Genomic DNA, 18,875 nt, shown 5'->3' on the forward strand with positions numbered 1-18,875 from the left:
TTAATACATTAGCAAATTGACAGAACATAATCATATAGAGAAACAACCGTCAATGCAAAACATTTGAAAGGAAACAGCCATTCAGTTTTAGGAGCGACAGTAACAGTGATTCTAATTAGATGAAAAGGAAAAGGGAAAGTGAGGAATGAATCAGAAAGTGCAGAATCAAAAAAAGGAATGAAGAGAAGAGTGACAGACTTAAGGGGAAAAAAACAAAAACAAAAGTTAAGGAGAAAGTAAATGAGAAAGGATACGTTTTAGTACAGGTTAAAAGCAGATGGAAGAAAGGAAGTGACAATGATGGCTATGGCTAATAGAAAACCACACTGGACTTTCCACCTGGTGGGTTGAGCACTTTGTTGTGAGAGCGAGGGCGGGGTCCGAGGCGTGGCTCGTGGTCCTTTCCTGTTGGTTGCCACATTGCTGCCTCAGAATTCTGATTGGCTGCAGGTGCAGGGGCTGCTGGCTCTTTTTCAGGTGTTGGTTGAGGGGTCACTGGCTCCACCTTCACTTCCTCAACTGCAGTCTTTTTCTTAGGCACTGGGGCTGCAAGTGAGAGAAAAAAAAGGTGGGAAACGGAACTGCCTGCCAACAATAAACATGGAGGAGAAACAAACTGGGGCATGAAGAACAGATGACTAATGTTTGGTAAATCACAGGTTTTCTTTACCTGGTGGATCTGGAGTAGCAGGTACACCCACACTTAAATTGTCCTACAGAGAATGAAAGGGCATTAGAGTTGAAATGGGTGGACATTTTCAGATTTTAAGAATTTTGTGGAAAGCATAATAAAAAATGATTATGAATTTGTGTTGAGTCACATACACTCCCATTCAAAAGTTTAGGGTTGGTAAATTTTTTTTAAAATGTGTTTGAAAAAAAAAACAACCAGGTTGCATTCATTTGATCAGAAACAGTAAAAAAACAACAACAACAAAACAAAACAAACAGTAATACTCTAAAATATTGCAATTTAAAATAACTTTCCATTTAATATATTTTAAAACGTAATTTATTCCTGTGATGGCAAAGCTGAATTATCAGCATCATTACTCCAGTCTTCAGTGTCACATGATCCTTTAGAAATCATTCTAATATACTGATTTGCTGCTCCAGAAAAAAATACATATATACAAGGTGTAGTAGGCTAATGGGTTTGGTCTACCTTTGGTTTGTTGGGATGCTGACTTTTCACAGAAGGTGGGGTCGACTCTGCACCCCCAAAGATGTTACTGGAGGCTCCACCAGGGGGAACAGGCCTGTTCCGAGTCGAAGAAGCCTCTGGGTCCCCAAATATCCCACTGCTCTTTCCACCTGAGACAATAAGATAAACATAAATAAGATTTTGTTGAGAGACACCAATGCTAGTTATACAAGAACACATGATGCACATTCCTAAAAATGTACATATAAATTAAAATGTACACATTCTTAGACCTTTATAAAGCGTTGTGTCAATTCAGCAACTGACAAAATGCTGACCAAAGGTTCCTTTTGTAGCTGCTCAAATTTTATAGCAAGAACCGGGGATGGGTGGGGGGCTCAGCGATCCTCCATGGTGGGATGTGAGATTAAATTATAAATTCAATTCAATTACATTCAATTCACTAATTTTATTATTAATATGTTAAATATGTAATACTTGTACGTATTCCGTGATATTCTGCATTTCGGAGCAGCTCAAGCCTTTCTCATCGCGCTGTGTGAAATACAGCCTGAACGGCGTCTCAAAACACTGGACCGCTGCATGAGCCTATGATACACAAACTACAGCTCTCGGCTGGATAAAGCAAGCCAGTGTCGTGATAGTAACGTTTTGATGGATGACGATTGTAATTAAGGTAAAGATGATTATAGTGACATACAGGAGTCGTACATTAGGCGAGTGTTCAGATCGCTGAGTTTCCACACTCAGAAGGTTCCCCCCCCCCCACTTTTTTAATTCACATGGCTGTCAAAATTAATGTACAGCTAGTGTTTTATAAAGGATGCTCGCCGAAGAAGTGTGTTTTGGAGAAGTTTGTGAGGATCAGTGGTGTTTATGTACATATGGGTATCAGACGCTTAAAAAAGCTTGTTCTGACAGAGCACCTGTCTGTTGACTGATGACATCGAGCAGCCTTCAGATCGCTGCGTTTCCACACATTTCGAATGGTTTAATTTTTCATTTGTATTTTGGTGTGTTTAGTGATTCTGAATAGATCTGTATAGTGGCTTTATGCAGTCCTTTGGTGTCTCCCTGTTGTCTTTTTTTGTATGGCAGGTTGACTTGTGCTTATTTGTTAAAGTTACTGTATAATTGAGCTTTACATACTTAAGTAATTTAGTTGTAAAGAATATCTGCATATGTAATTTTTTCGAAGTATGTTTGCAAAAAAGAACACTCAATGTTTAAATCTATCCTGGATTAGTTTTGTTTAAAAGTAATTACATAGAGTTGAAAAGTAGTAACACTAGAATTCAAAGATTTTTGTGAATAGAAAAGGTTGGGGGGGCTTGCAATATTGATTGTTGGGCCTTGGAGTAAAAAAAAAAAAAAAGTTGGTTAGACGGAGACCTGGAGAGGCCTACAAGCCACAGTGTCTCGCACCCACTGTGAAATTTGGTGGAGGATCGATGATCTAAGGGGTGCTTCAGCAAGGCTGGAATCACACCCATTCGCCTTTGTGAGGGGCACATGAATCAAGCCACATAAGGCAAGTACAAGTATTCCACCAAATACTGATTTCTAAACTGTTCCTAATTTAAAACATAAGTAGTGTGTTGTTTAAAAATGAGGTAAAACTTTATAATAACTTTCATTAATAAACTATCAACAAAAATTCTTCAATGATTAACAGATCATTATTTAATAAATATTCACATAGCTAGAAATAAGAGAAAGTGCTTGTTAATGTTTACTAATATCCTTATTAAATATTACCTAATGATTAACAGATCATTATTTCATGTAAATTGAAGTGCTTACAAATGTCATTAAACTTTCAATTCATATGATCATGTACTTTTTAAAAATCTTCAAATGATTTTGACAGTTTACAATGAGTAAAAGCTTCATCATTAAATCATTAACAAATATTATATAATGCTTAACGGATCATTAGTTAAAGCTTACAAATGTAATTCAACTCAATTCATACACTCATGCACTTCTCAAAAATCTACAAATGATTTTAACAGAAATTATACGATATTTAAAAGCTTATTTGTTTATGTACTTTTAAATGCTAACAAATTTCATTTAACTTCAGTTCATATATTACCTAAAGCTCTCTTTTCTCTTTTTTTTTTTTTTACAAATGTTGAGAAAAAAAAAAGCATAAATAGTCATTTTAAGCACTTCACAAACTACTCATGTTAACAAATTATTCATTAACTCCTAACCACAGTCTGTAAAGGTCACATTTTTTTTAATCTTTGTTTGTGTAGACTTGTACCATTTACACATCTTAAATCATTTATTAATTATTTGTTAATGTTTTTGCAGTACCCAATCTAAAGTGGAAACTATTCATCTTTTGTAAATGTTTTTAATGTTTACTAATCATTAGTATCTTTATTAGCAATCATCTCAATGGCAAAAGGTGACCCAATTGACCTGAATTCACCCTATTTTCACATCTTAAATCATTTATTCATGTTTTTGCAGTACCCAATCTAAACTTGAAACTATTCATCATTTGTAAATGTTTCAAAATGTTTACTAATTATTAAGTACCTTTATGGGTTGGGATGCACGATATATCGGCCACCATATCGGTACTGGCCGATAAATATTAATTTTTCGGTTATCGTTATCAAACCATAAGAAAATTTGGCCGATATCTTAAAGCCAATAAATAATGCATCATTTCCTTCAGAGACGCTTCAGATGCGCACTGTTCGACATGATGGCTTTTAATTGCTTGAAATATTATTGGAATCACTTTGAAAAGGAAAATACAGTGAACTGAAACATGTGCAGGGCAAGTCTGTCATATTACAATGAGATCATTAGCTATTGTAAAATAATATTATGGAATCTTTGTTCGGCGTGTTTCAGCGCGTTGATATGGGAAGAGCGCATCCACAATGGATCTACACATTCATGACTAGCACAGTTAATTTCGCTTGCGCATTTACAGGCTTTTGTGCAATTGTACGTTGTAAAATTGTGTTTATTTTATGCATATAAATCTGATTTATCTCATATAGAATGCGTTTGGTTAAGCTAATAGACGGTTAATAGAGCGCTTCTGTTTACCGGTGATCATTTAGCTCAGCGCATGCAGCAGCACACAACATTAATAACTATGATTGGGATTGTCATATGTATATAACATTAAAATGAGAACACTATTATAATAAAACATTGTGAATTCTTTTGGTTTGGTTTCCATGTTTCAGAGCATTGTTAAGGGAAGAGCGCATCCACAGCAGAAGTTACACATTCTGATTTGCGTCTTTTTGTACATAATTTGTAATATTATGTTTATGTTGTATTAATATCTGATTAATCTCATATATTATGCATTTCCTTGAGTTAAATAAGCTGGCAGCACTTCAGCTGTTCATTCAGCTCTTCAGCACACACAACTTAAACAGCAATGCACAACATTAATAACTATAATTGGGAATGTCATATACATAACATTATAAAGACAATTTTACCGTAATAAAAAAAACTGAATTATTTGCCGTGTTTCAGCGCGTTGTTACGGGAAGAGCCAAGAGCGTGTCCCGTTCACACCGCCAGCGACACACAGCGACAGAGCGACATAATCCCATTCATTTTCAATGGAGAGCTGGCGACTTCCGGCGACACGAGCGACAGTGACTGTTGGCGACGGAATGTGGGCGTGTCAAGCGATGCGAGTCAAGCGACAAAAGTTCAGAATTCTTCAACTTTATGCAAATAAGCAGCGAATTTCGCGAGCGACAACCAATGGGAGTGAAGTCAGTGGAGAGCACGTGATTCATCTGCTGTAGTGGAGTGTTACGGGGGTAACTAGGCAACCAGTAGTGGGAACGCCCACTAGCGACCTCAATTGCCAGCCACAAGCGACAAGCAGCGAAAAAGTCACTGGCGGTGTGAACGGGCCATTCACACTGCCAGTGACACAGCAACAAAGCGACATGCTCCTATTCATTTTCAATGGAGAGCTGGCGACTTCCGGCGACACAAGCGACAGTGACCGTTTGTGACAGAATGTGGGCGTGTCAAGCGATGAGAGTCAAGCGACAAAAGTTAAGAAATGTTTAACTTGATGCAAATGAACAGCGAATTTCGTGAGCGACAACCAATAGGAGTGAAGAATCTGTCAGTGGCGCTCACACGTCACCGTCTAGAGCGCAGGCAAGACAGGACAGATTTCCTGAGCAATTTCACTGTTTTATATGATTTTACTGTAACCACATACATGGATATAAAAAATTACGCGTAGAAAAGAAACCGTTGGCTGTCTAAGTGAGTTTGATTCATACATTGATGGTTCGAGTTATTAATTACATGATGCAGTGAGCAGTTTAGCACCGGTTAATGATTTAATGCACGAGCACTGCTGTAGTTTATATAACAACACTCTCCAACAGCAGAATGGACCACCTCTTTTATTTGTATCTTATTATTTTCATCAACAATATGGTTTAATTAAAATAATTTCATTATTGTCAGTGCGGAGGTTATTCCGTTTAATTTATCCATGGCACATGATTATTTTTTTATTATTTTTTTTACACGTAAGTAATGTTGTCCAGTGACTTGTTTGAATTATTTAAACATTATTTTATTTATTTGTAAGGCTGCTTTATGTTTGATTTATGTTGAAGTGTTTAATGCCTTTTAAATGGTGAGACTTTTTTGGTAATCAGGTTCTCAAATTATATCATTTTTCAGATTTTTCGGCTAACATATCGGATATCGGCTTTCATATATAAAGAATTATCGGTTACCGGTATCGGCCAAAATTTTCATATCGGTGCATCCCTATTTATGGGCACTGGACTTTTGGCTGCTGTAACAATGTTTGTGTAAAGAGTGGTAAGTTTAGCCAAATGCTTGCTAAAGTCATAACACATTGTAACACATTTGGGTGCAAAACATGTTTTATTGCCTCAACACTTATATTAATATACTACTGTATATCATTAAACAGAGTATTCCTTGAATCATTCCCTTATAGTAATCAAATTGACCCCTGTACACTTCTGAACCCTTAACCAATCTTTAAGCCTACCCATACCACCAAACCTGCCCCTAACCTTACCCGTATCACACCTCAATAGCAGCAAAAGTGTGGCACATTAACAAATAAGCTTTTAATCATTGTATAGCATCTGTTAAAATCATTTGAAGATTTTTAAAAAGTGCATGATCATATGAATTGAAAGTTTAATGACATTAAGCATTTTAAATTCACATGAAATAATGATCTGTTAATTATTAGGTAATGTTTAATTAGTTTATTTGAACATATATTAACTAATGATCTGTTACGCATATCATAAACGCATATGTTTAAGAAATTATTCATGAAAGTTATTATAAGTTGTTACCAAAAATGAATATGAACTTGTTTTCTTTGCATTATGTGACATCTGAAAACACTGCATCTTTTTTGTTATTTTGACCACTTGTCATTTTCTGCAAATACATGCTCTAAATGACAATGTTTATTTGGAATTTGGGAGAAAATGTTGTCAGTAGATTATAGAATAAGACAAATGTTAATTTTACTCAAACACATACCTATAAATAGTAAAACCAGAGAAACTGATAATTATGCAGTGGTATTTTAATTTTTTTCCAGAGCTGTATATATTAATCAAAGTTATAATTATTTTAATGTGCATGTCTTATATACAGTGGGTATAGAAAATAATCACCCCCTTTAAAATAATCACATTTTGTTGCTTTGAAATGAAGACGGACACAGTTTTTGTTTTATCCAGCTATTTTCACTCAGTGCAACTTATAACATCCAACACCAACATGTCAGGAAAAAATAATAAAAAACAGAATCAGAGTTGGAAAAAGAATCACCCCCTCCTAAAAATGACTTGTAAACTCAATCAGGTGTAGCTAATCACATTCTCAACGGCACACAAAGCCATTTGACTTTCAACTGTGATCACCTGTGGTCATTTTGATCAGCTCAGCATGAAAAGAGCTTTCCTGGAGCATTTAATTCCTTGGTAGTGCAACTGAAGCAAACAATCAGCTATGGGTGGCAAGTAACTGTCAAAAGATCTCCGGGATAAAGTTGTGGACAGGCAAAAGTCAGGAGATGGATACAAAAAATATCAAAGGCTTTATCAATGCCTAGAAGCAGAGTGAAGTCTATTATTAAGAAGTGGAAGGTATTTAACACAAACCCTCCCTGGATCAGGACGTCGCTAGACTCGCTACAAACTGAATGAAAGAGCCAGGAGGAAACTGGTGAGAGAGGCTATCAAGAGGCCTACAGCAACTCTGAAGCAGCTGCACCAATTTATGACAATGAGTGGTCATTGTGTGCATGTGACAACAATATCACAAATTCTCACAAATGTGGCTTGTATGGGAGGATTGCAAGAAAAAAAACCCCTCCTCAAGAAAGGCCACATGCAGTCACAACTGAGCTTTGACAAAACACACCTTGAAGATTCTGAGGCAGATGAGACTAAAATGGAGTTATTTGGCCTCGACACTAAACGATATGTCTGGCAGAACTCCAATACAGCTCACCATCCAAATAACAGCATTCCTCCAGTAAAGCATGGAGGCGGTAATATCCTGTTCTGGGTGTTTCTCTGCAGCAGGGACTGGAGCACTTGTCAGGATAGAAGGAAAAATGGATGGGGCAAAATACTGTCAAATTCTTGAGGAAAATCTGCTGCCCTCTGCTAGAAAGCTGTCAATGGGAAGAAAGTTTACCTTCCAAAAAGACAATGACCTAAAGCACAGTGGTTGAAGGAGGAAAAAGGTGCACAAACGCTCACCATCAAATTTAACTGAGCTTGAGCAGTTCTGCAAAGAAGAGTGGGCAAATATTGCAAAGTATAAATGTGCAAAGTTAGTAGAGACATATCCCAACAGACTAAAGGCTGTAATTAAAGCAAAAGGTGGTTCAACAAAATACTGACAAAAGATGGTTCAACAAAATACTGACACAAGGGGGTGATGCTTTTTCCAACTCGGTGATTCTGTTTTTTTATTTTTTTCCTGACATGTTGGTGTTGTCTTTCACTTGGATGTTATAAGTTGCACAGAGTAAATACAGCTGGATAAAACAAAATCTTTGTCCGTCTTCAAAAACAAAATGGGATTAATTTAAAGGGGGGGGTGATTCTTTTCTATACCCACTATATGCGTGTTTGTGTCTGTCTGTGAAGTTTTATTATTTCAGCTTAGTTTTATTTTAGTACATCAAGTTTTTCTGATTTTATTTTATTTCACTTAACAAGTAAAGACTTTATGGTTTTAGTAGTAGTAGTAGCAGTAGTAACAAAGTTACAAAAATACAAGAGTTACATAAATATAATAAAATAAAAACCAAACAAAATAAAAAATTACATCAGTAAAGATTAAGACACAAGATTTTTTACATCTGCATGAGATACAAATTCTGAAACCTTTTCTTTTAAAAGCTTATTAAACAAGTCCTTAAGTGAGCTTGGTTTTAGTTTTAATTAACGATAATAACCCTGCTTTGCAGGGCTATTTGGTCATTTCTAAAACCGAAGTAATGATACCACAGTGACATAGTCAGTTTCTTCCTGGCCAATAATAAAACACCACGTATGTCAGTGAAGAAAAAAAACATTTCTCAGACATGTTTGAGAAATGTTCAGACATGGGACATTCTCAGCACCTGCTCCCTTAGGGCAAAGCATGTGAACGGCATGAAATATTACTATTCAAACAGAAGAGAACCACTTATTAACCCAGAACTTAGAAAATTAGACAACGTTTAAGAGCACTTTAAACTTCAGATCAATACTTGGCCTGTTTTATCACCATGACCTTTAACCTTCTCTAGATGTCTAATTTCATCAGTTCAGTCTGTGTATAATCTCACAGAGTTAATTTACTGGTTAGTTTGTTAGACTGAGGTAGGAGTTTTGATGTTGCTTTTGGTGACATGATAAATTCAAAGTGTCCTTGTTTGCATAGTGGAAGAGAGAGTGAGTCTCGAACACATAAAACTAAGTAACAGTGTGGTGATGATTTTCACTCAGAGAGTGCAAGAGGCCCCAGACAGAAAAGACTGTGTCTGCTGAAATCTCACCTGGGGGATTGGAGCGTCTGGGACCCCCCCGGGTCTCTTCTGGAGGTGCAAAAATAGAAGAGGACATTTTGTTTTGCCGTCTGGAGGCAGCAGGGTCTTCTTCATAACCACCGAAGAGATTGCTTGACCCTCCACCTGGAGGTCTTAGTATCCTACAGACAACATACAGGTATGTACATGAATTCACACGAATATTACACATCTTATTACTGAAATGTATAGATTAATAAAATAACCTAAAACTACAGCGCTACCCTATCTGTGAGGCTAAACATCGGTTGATGCTTTTGGTGACATGATAAATTCAAAGTGTCCTTGTTTGCATAGTGGAAGAGAGAGTGAGTCTCGAACACATAAAACTAAGTAACAGTGTGGTGATGATTTTCACTCAGAGAGTGCAAGAGGCCCCAGACAGAAAAGACTGTGTCTGCTGAAATCTCACCTGGGGGATTGGAGCGTCTGGGACCCCCCCGGGTCTCTTCTGGAGGTGCAAAAATAGAAGAGGACATTTTGTTTTGCCGTCTGGAGGCAGCAGGGTCTTCTTCATAACCACCGAAGAGATTGCTTGACCCTCCACCTGGAGGTCTTAGTATCCTACAGACAACATACAGGTATGTACATGAATTCACACGAATATTACACATCTTATTACTGAAATGTATAGATTAATAAAATAACCTAAAACTACAGCGCTACCCTATCTGTGAGGCTAAACATCGCAATTGCAGTTACAAGTTTAGGCGGTCAGGCTTTTATGGGCCACCAAGTTGTACCTAACATCCAAAGCTGAATTTTAATAATTCGTGGATTTCTTTAAGAAAGTTAAAGCCCTGCACAATAAACAAAACTACAACCTGCGGCATAAATTCGTTTCCGATCAACAACACTTTAAGGAAATGAGCCTACTTCGAAGTCTGCGTTGTGCATAAATTCATATGTATTCATAAACTCATGTTTATTTTTAAGGTAGCCATCATTTCAATTTACACATATATTTCTGATTATAAGTAAAATGCGTCTATGTAGCTCACAGACCTTCTCTTTGAGCCTCGGCACATATGCCGCTAACAAATAATATTGACCACATTGACATCACAGTTTGTAATATCATATTTGACCATCACACACTCCACGGCACATTATTGATCATGTGCAGTTATATCCAGTAATTTGAGCACACATTGTAAATGCAATACAAGCTTTTTCGCTTAACTAGTAGAGTTAGCATGTAACGTTAGCGCTTAGTCATGCTAAAGTTCCCAACTCACTCTCCTAAAGCATCGTGATTGATGATTCAGATAAACACAAGCAAATATCAACACCAAACCATCTACACACACCAGACTATTCCAGATCAACTGTCAGCACACGACCCATACCTTGAATTTGGTTTGCCACTACTATCAAGCCCCTGATACATATTTGTTGAAGTCATGGTTGCTTGTCTCGGTCTGCTGCGACGTGACCCAGAAACTTCAGCAACAGCCCTCCCCGCAGAAAGAGCCCTGCCACAACCGCTAAACTGCACGTCTATGCCAAAAAAACCGTGAAGCCTGCTGTTGCACAGCTCATTTGCATTTAGGGCAGAACTGCAAATTTGATTATGTGAATGACTCTCTTAGAAATCAGTCTGATTTAAGTAAATTTCTATTGGCTGTAAGGTTAATATGGCCAAAAGAGTGTGTAGGCTCGGATGTTGATTGGTTAACTAAATGCACCGCCTTCCAAAGTAGTTGACTGCAACCTCAATTATAAAATATGAAAAAAATAAATCATATCCTCTTGAGAACCAGAAAAAAAGTTTTTTTGTCATTACATTGGTTGGAGCATAAGAAACAAATGGAGAAAAAAAAAAACATTTTTGAAAAAATATATTTTATTTATATTATATTCTGTCTTTTGTAGATGATGCCAGGACCAAGTTATTCAAAAAATAAATAGACATGAAAAGGCATGTATAGGCAAAAACATTTTTTTTTTTTTCATTCACCAATCAGTTTTTAGGTTTCAGGCTATTTTAGCCAAACTTTGTACAAAGATGATTCTCAACTATGTTATGAAAGATAAACAAAATGATTTGATATACTATTTTACTTTATGCAATATTTGCGTAAAATGCCCATAAATTGATATTCCCATTCTATACAATGTTTAGGCCTATACGTTGCATCTAATTTGCATATTAATGTGTTGTTGGGGCAAACGAAAGAAGAAGTGTAATAGTGGGAGTAATAACTTGACAACATTTTCAAAATTACAAAACATTATCATGTTTCCCTAAGAGTGCTAAGTTTGATCATTCTGTCAATATCAGTCATATCTAAAGACCAAGGAGAGGGAGTGTTTATAATCAAACCTCCAAACATTTGATATCTCTAAAAAGCCCTGAATGTGCTCTGTACATTCATGTATGTGGCATGTATGCTCTCAGAGAAATTCACTAAAAAATAATGTCCTCTACAGAGGACAAAAGACTGTGCCTGGGTCCCAGGATATTAATTTTTGTTATGATAAATTGCGATAAGGGTATTAAAAACAGAGCATATGGGATTTTTTTTTTTAATTATCGTTACATTTTATATTCGTAGGTATAAATTAACCAAACAAGACAAGAAGATATTTTTTCTGTATAATTTCTTGAAATTCTATCATGAATTCTATCATGTTTAAAAAAATAAAAATATATAAAAAAATAAAAAATGTATACACAATATAAAATATTTATTGTAATTAAATGTACAATAATAATACAAATGCTATATAATACATTGCAGTGACTGTACATATAATTACATAAAGTAAATTACATTTACTTTCAGTAACAATACTGCTTCGTCGGTCTATGTTCATTTTGGGTGGGACCGTTATTTTAAAACATTTGCCATGTGAATGAAATTACGCTCCGCGAACGTAAGTTTTGATTGGCTACTTTGAAAAAACGCCCCTTCTGTCTTTCATGATTGACTGAATAACTTCTCCGTCAATCATTTTACGCACGCGGCGACGTACGTACTCTTGGCCAATCAGAGGATTTGTTTTTGAGTTGTGGTAGGCGTGTCTGACAGCAGAGGAAAACAGGAAGGGATGCAGCTCTCAGCGGTTCTCCTGCTACCTTTCTGCTCTGGTCTTTCTGGATACCGTGGAGTTTCTCAAGGCCAAAAAAATCTCCTAAGCAGGTACAGAACTTGTAAAATCATTTTTTGTTAAGACGTAATTATTCATTACACATCTGAGCTGCTTATATGTTTTCAGCAGAAACGAAACGGTAACTGTTTAGCTAGCAAGTTAACGGCTGTTCTGCTGGCACTGCTGGTTAGGTATCAGTTGTTGCATTCGGTTATGTTGAAATCAGACTTCAGTCACTCCGTGATGCAATATATTATGCCCCCCCCCCCTTTTTGTGGGCTGACAAGCATCTATAATTAAGCTGTCACCAACTAATATTGTGACTTTGACACTGTCAAACAGTGCCCACAATTGTGCATGTGATACTAAATCAAGTTGTTGTATTTTAAGCTGTTGGTGCTCAGTGCTTCATGCAGAGCTTCGTGCAGTGTAAATTTGCTATTTAGCTTTGTTCTTGTTAAGGCGTCCATACTCGTGAGCACATTTCACTGAATGCTCAAGAGGATGAAATAAAAACATTTTGTTTCATCTGAATGCCCCCCACAAATAGTGACTGTGGTATCGACAGCTGCAGTGGCTGAGCAGCTGAGGTCGGCATTGCCTAGCTGTATCTTATTTCATTATAGACATTATAACAATGTTGTTCGTGGGATAAATCAAGCTACATTTTGCTTTACACACAATATATAGAAAGATTCTTTTTCTTGGCTGCAATAATGTTTAAAATATAATAGGAAGCAATTGATTTCTAGCATCTTAAGCATGCACGATTGCTGTTTACAACTACATTTATAAAGTAAAAACTTTAAGTGTCTCAGTGGTTGACAAAGTCTGTTATGTCAAAAATGTTTGTAGCTCTTGTGAACTGAAGACACGCCCTAATCAAGCAAAACATGGTGTCAGTTGACTATTGCAAACTTTTTATTGTAATAAACAGCAAAGATGAACAGATCCGAGAAGGAGTCACTGTTATATGTTAGGTTACTAATGTTTAATGTTTATTTGTTTTGCTGTGTATGCAAAGCACCATATCACACCCCCTCTCGTCTACGTGATCTTCATGTGATCTAGCGAGTCTGTCCTGCTCGTTGTTGAGATGATGAAATCAACGCACTCTTATCTTGGGATAAATTGGGACTGTGGGTGTCACTGAGCGAAATTTAAATTTGAATAATAAATCAGCTTCTGCCCTGAAAGTTATGATGACGTAGAAGGAGTAAGCAAAGTCCAGAGGGAGAACAGCGGCTGCGTGCATAGGTTTGAATTGACCGAAATGCCTCAAAACGCAGATCTGGATTAAAACTTAGCGTCATCGTGTGTCGTTTTATCATGAACATGGCTAAATGACAGGTGTGCTTGTTGTTGTGATAAAACTAGTGAGTTTATGAGTCAGAGTTGCTGTGGCTACGAGAAGCTCCCAGTTGCGCTGCGCGGAGTTGAACCCCAGTAGGAGCAGCAGCAGCCAGGAGAGGACGACTTTGCCTGACCTCGTTTGCGCTTCGACTATGTTCAAGTTTTGCTCTCGAAAATCTTCGAACTCATGGTGAAGAGAAAGAAGACGCCGTCTGCTTCCGAAGAGCTCGAGAATGGGTAAGAGTGCGTGAGAAACAAGCACTTCAGATAGAGGTCGAATGCGCGGAAGATTTGCGTTGTCGTCTGTCGTTTCTGCAGGGCGCTAAAGTGAAGGCGCTCGCGCTTGAATTTCAAGGGAAATAAAGGGCAGCTCGCAACTCGAGCCACGCGAAACTACACAAAAGGGAGGCTGGGATGAAAGCACGACGAGTGTTTTTGGTCACATTCGTCAATAACCGAAGGGGTATTTTTCCGATGCGATTTGTCGGGACGGTGAGAGGGGATTTGAAACAAACAGCGGCGGCCATGTTGAGTTGAGCAGAATGTCGTCTTTCCAAGTTGATCGTTGTTTTGTGTCGCGGAAAATGTTTACGATTATGCTTCGTTTGTGTTTTCGCAGGATGACAGTGGGCCAAGGGGGCAGTTCGGGAGTCGAGGGGCCGAGCAAACCGGACCGAAAGCCCGAAGGAGGCGAGGATGGAGAGAGCGCAGATCAGGCGAGCGAGGAGACGAGTACAAAGAGAGTCGGAGAGGAAACACTTAATCCATCAAGCGCGGCCAGCCCCGGTTCGGCTCCGACTCTTTCCAGCCAAACATCAAGCCCACCCGGAGCCCAGGTGAACCCGACAGCGCTTTCCCCAGTCTTGGCCGCCCCGAGCAACCAGGACCAGCATCATTTTCTTCGCTCCAGCGTGCGACCTCCGAGCAAGCGGATACGGAAAGATGCCTCGTCCCCGGCGCTGAACGGTCACGGCGCTGCGAAAGCGAAAGGTGAGTGGCCATCTCGACGTGCGTCCGCTGCCCACCTGTCAGTGCATCCTTTCTCTACACTTTTATCTCACTTTTGAGCGTGTTTTGGGGCATTTGTACGGCAATCTGTGAGTCTTTGGGCTGCTTTTGATTTGTCAGCGCGGAGAAGCTCTCATGCTTTCTCGAGTGAAAGTGACTTGACAAACTGCTCACACTGAAGCCTCTTACATCTCAGCTCTGGGATGTTTGGGTTGCTTGTAACCTCACTAAATGCCTTAATAAGCATCAGTGCACTATTTTAAATCAGCAGGCTCAATTATTATTCATTTATTTCCCTTTCATATCCCTTGTTTAGCTGTCACCCAGCAGCAGGTGACAAATCACTGTCAGGAGTTTCATTCTGATGAATCTGATGAGGAGATGGTCACTCTGCATCTACATTGAATCAGGATCACAAGTCAGGAGTTTGAGTGATCTGTTTGCGATCTAAGCGTACACAGGGATTATAAAGGGAATCTGTGTTTATTTTAAATGTAGACAGTAGGCTTGCATGCTGTAATGTATCCTGGGGTTCTCTCATTGCATGCTCTCGTGTGTAAGTAAGGGGGAGAGTTATTGGCTTCTCCGGTTCCCAACGTGTTGTTTTTGGATCAGTGCACTGAGCAGTAGGTCTGGATGCCCTCCGAGGGACTCCTCACATACTTCCTGACACTCTTGTTGACACACACATTAACACGGTATATAAAAAGACTTAAATAGGCTAATAATCTGTAAGCCTTTCTAATTGCGAACAAAAATATAATAGTTTTCTATTAGGTCTCAGCCTGAAATTATGCAATTATCAATATAATTATTTGTTTGTTGTGATTATTTGCTTTTTAAAAGAGTGGTGTTTTCATGGTTTTGTAAATCTCTTATGTTCAACCAAAAATAAATTTAACAGCCCAAAGTATTATAAATCAATTTTAGTTGGTTGCACAGCCATTCAAATTAAGCTGGACCATTTCAGCACTCTTTACTGATATCTTTTGCGTATGAGTGACAGTTGTTTTGTGTGTGTGTCTGTGTGTTTCCTTTAAAGTTTAATCTTGTTTTTTGGTTGGTGTAGATATGCCTTGGTGAAAGTGATATGCCATAGTGTGAATTAAATTCAACAGTGCTCAGTAATCTGAAAAACTGTATTTTTGCATTAGGAATATGTCTGGAAAATGTGTAAAAGCAATTCCTAAGTAGGTATATTTAAGCACAGTAATGCATAGTTGATTCTTACATAGATGCACATTATGATATTATTGTGTGTATGTGTGTGTATATATATATATAATTTTTATATATATATATACATTTATATAAGATAATTGTTGCAATGCATTCCTCTGCAAGAATTACATCATGTGTTCAGAACTGACATACTAACCCTCTTTCTTTTCCTCTCTTTTTCTCAGGTGCAGAAGCAGGTCCCTCTGTGTGTCTGACAGCCGCTGCAGGTTCAGCCGGAAGCTCTGGGGCAGGTGGGACATCCAGATCGGCCCCAAAGGGCCAGGGGCCTGCAGAGAAGGAGGAAGGGGGGAGTCAGAAACGAGTGCGCAGACAGTGGGAGTCTTGGAGCACTGAGGACAAAAACAGTTTCTTTGAAGGACTTTATGAGGTGATTTGTCAGCTTTAGTGATAATAAAACCAACTGAAAGTTCTCGGCGGCTCTTTGGACTTTTAGTAAATTGCAGGATTTTTTCAGTGGTGTTTTGAGAATTAAAAAAAGAAAGTGAAGTGACGTGTAGCCAAGTTGGGTGACCCATACTCGGAATTTGTGCTCTGCATTTAACCCAGCCAAGTGCACACACACAGTAGTGAACACGCACACACACAGTAGTGAACACACACACACACACCGTGAACACGCACCCGAAGCAGTGAGCAGCCATATTGGTGCGGCGCCCGTGGAGCAGAGCAGTTGGTGGTAGGGCTGTGCGATTAATCGAATTGCAATCGTGATTTGAGACGTTGTGGTTTGCTAATCGCAAAGCCTGCGATTTGGACGCGATATTACTCTTCCAGAGCATATGCATGACTGCCAGCCTTGAGTGGCAGCCTTACTAACCAATAGAGTGAGTGCACCTCCGTTTTCCCCAATCAGCACTGCTCTAGCCAACTGCGTAAACGCCCACCATTAAAAAAAAACTAAACAGAAAGCGGGAGAGAGAGAGTGTGTGTGTGTGATTATGGCGTCTACAGGGTCAGATCGACAGTTAGGCAAATTAATCCTAAAGAAAAACTTATGTAATATGAGATTACTTTGGCTTTGAAATGACAGACACCAAACAAAAACGGTAAAGTTAATTTGCAAGAACTGTTACAACACATATCAAAAGCTCCCTTATCGGTTCTGCTTTCAGTACTGGAGAATAAAATATATATTCTTAGATGTTTTTATTAGTACATGAACGTTATCTTGCACATTTTATCTCCCCAACAGATTCTTGGGGAAATTTGAAAGAAGTTTATAATGCATGTTCGCTATTCCCAATTCAGAATTCTCTGAATGCTTCTCATACTCGCTCCTCTCTGCCGCGTCTCACGGAGGAGCCGTTTACACTCGCCGCACACACGCAGCCTGTCTCGTAATGCTTATTTATACTCGTGCACGGCTCCACACTGCACGTCTCCATGAGCGCATCTGGCAGGACGAGGCTTGACGCATGCGCGCAACCTGTGTCAACTCACGCCTGGCTCCGCGTTTAAAACAAGTGTAAATTAAGTCTAACCGCTTTGCTAATTTCACTTGGATGAAATTAAACATTCAGCACATTTTCCACTTGTTCTTAAAATCCCAAATACTTACAAATGAATAAATCAGCCTATATAACCTATGTAATACTTTAATAATTGACTAAAGTAATACAGTTCTTTATTTACACAAAATAAACTAATCTTTCCTGTGAAATTCAGTAATTAAGTATATTCTGTAAAAGTAGTAATACCATTATAATATTCCCTGCTGAAATAAAACAATAGAACCCCTCCCAAAACACAATAGAAAATTTAATGGATTTAAGGGTTATAATGGGAATTATATTGGCTTTAATGTAAACTATAATGGTGTCTACTGGTATTTGATGGATTCTATTGGTGGAATGTAATCTGGCAGATGGGAAGCAATAGAACAACAATAATTCATATTGGAATAATGCCCAAAACGCACTATAAAAAGGAATTTTGTAATTGTTTTAATGGAAACCATAAGAATTTCTGTGATGGTTTCTATTGTTTTACTCAGCAGGGTAATGATACCCATACTGTGCTGCACACTATTGAAAATGTTAAGCTGAAGCTTGACTTTGCAAAATTAAAATCACAAATCAAATCCCAATCGCAATATCTGTCAAAAAAATCGCAATTAGATATTTTCCCCAAATCGCACAGCCCTAGTTGGGGGTTGCTCAAGGGTCTCCCCTCAGTCATGGTATTGAAGGTGGAAGAGAGTGCTGGTCATTCACTCTCCCCACTACAATCCCTGCTGGACAAGAGACTCGAACCCGCAACCTTCGGGTTACAAGTCCGACACTCTATCCATTAGGCCACGACTGCCACATCATATGGGACAATAACATTTTCAGAGTAGGACAGACTGATATTTAAATGTCCTAATAGGTTTAATTTATTTACATGTCATCTCTAAAGGTATAATTGAGGTCTGTGATATCTTTTATTGATTTATTTCTTAATAAGTTCTAATTTGTCATGCACCTGAAGGATTTTTGTGTTTCATTAAATCTTTTGGAACAGCTATAAATACATTTTCCTCTGTCATTCTCTCTCCTGTCCTCTCATAGCATGGGAAGGATTTTGAAGCTATTCAGAACAATATAGCTCTTAAATATAAGAAGAAGGGTAAACCGGCAAGTATGGTGAAGAACAAGGAGCAGGTGCGGCATTTCTACTACAGGACCTGGCACAAGATCTCTAAACACATTGATTTCAACAACGGTGAGACTGACAGATGCACAGTTTAAACTTTGAATGACATTTACAGGCTACAGTGGAGTCTTTTGTTTGATAGGAGGATATTGTCTTGTGGAAAACCGTCCTCTGTAGGGGTGCAACGGTTCTCGGTAAAAAATCGAACTGTACCGTTCTCCACACACGGTTCGGCATACACTAGGACCGCAGTTCAACTTAAAT

The 18,875-nt window shown here is 38.3% G+C and overlaps 2 protein-coding genes across 5 annotated transcripts in view; one reads left to right on the top strand and one right to left on the bottom strand.

Annotated features, from left to right (window-relative positions):
• Positions 1-254: 254 nt before the first annotated feature.
• LOC107689055 (hematological and neurological expressed 1-like protein) lies at positions 255-10,871 on the bottom strand. The gene is made up of 5 exons (XM_016486938.1): positions 10,628-10,871; positions 9,691-9,842; positions 1,166-1,314; positions 671-713; positions 255-546 (listed from the first exon to the last, which is right to left on the bottom strand). Exons 1-5 carry the CDS (start codon positions 10,681-10,683, stop codon positions 311-313), a joined length of 636 nt encoding a protein of 211 aa, XP_016342424.1. The 5' UTR covers positions 10,684-10,871; the 3' UTR covers positions 255-310.
• Positions 10,872-12,310: 1,439 nt separating this feature from the next.
• Positions 12,311-18,875, top strand: part of LOC107689053 (protein cramped-like) — a 19,104-nt gene continuing 12,539 nt past the window's right edge. The window contains exons 1-4 of one of the 4 annotated variants that reach the window (XM_016486933.1): positions 12,311-12,424; positions 14,347-14,717; positions 16,142-16,344; positions 18,527-18,680. In XM_016486933.1, coding sequence (XP_016342419.1) covers positions 12,333-12,424; positions 14,347-14,717; positions 16,142-16,344; positions 18,527-18,680 — 820 coding nt within the window. In that variant the 5' untranslated portion in view covers positions 12,311-12,332. Of the gene's footprint in view, positions 12,425-13,539; positions 13,965-13,993; positions 14,260-14,346; positions 14,718-16,141; positions 16,345-18,526; positions 18,681-18,875 lie in introns of those variants that run through there. The other 3 variants (XM_016486934.1, XM_016486935.1, XM_016486932.1) reach the window with 3 other exon arrangements.

Source organism: Sinocyclocheilus anshuiensis, unplaced genomic scaffold (assembly GCF_001515605.1).
Source record: "Sinocyclocheilus anshuiensis isolate Anshui unplaced genomic scaffold, SAMN03320099.WGS_v1.1 scaffold653, whole genome shotgun sequence".
In the NCBI taxonomy this organism is placed as follows: Eukaryota; Metazoa; Chordata; class Actinopteri; order Cypriniformes; family Cyprinidae; genus Sinocyclocheilus; species Sinocyclocheilus anshuiensis.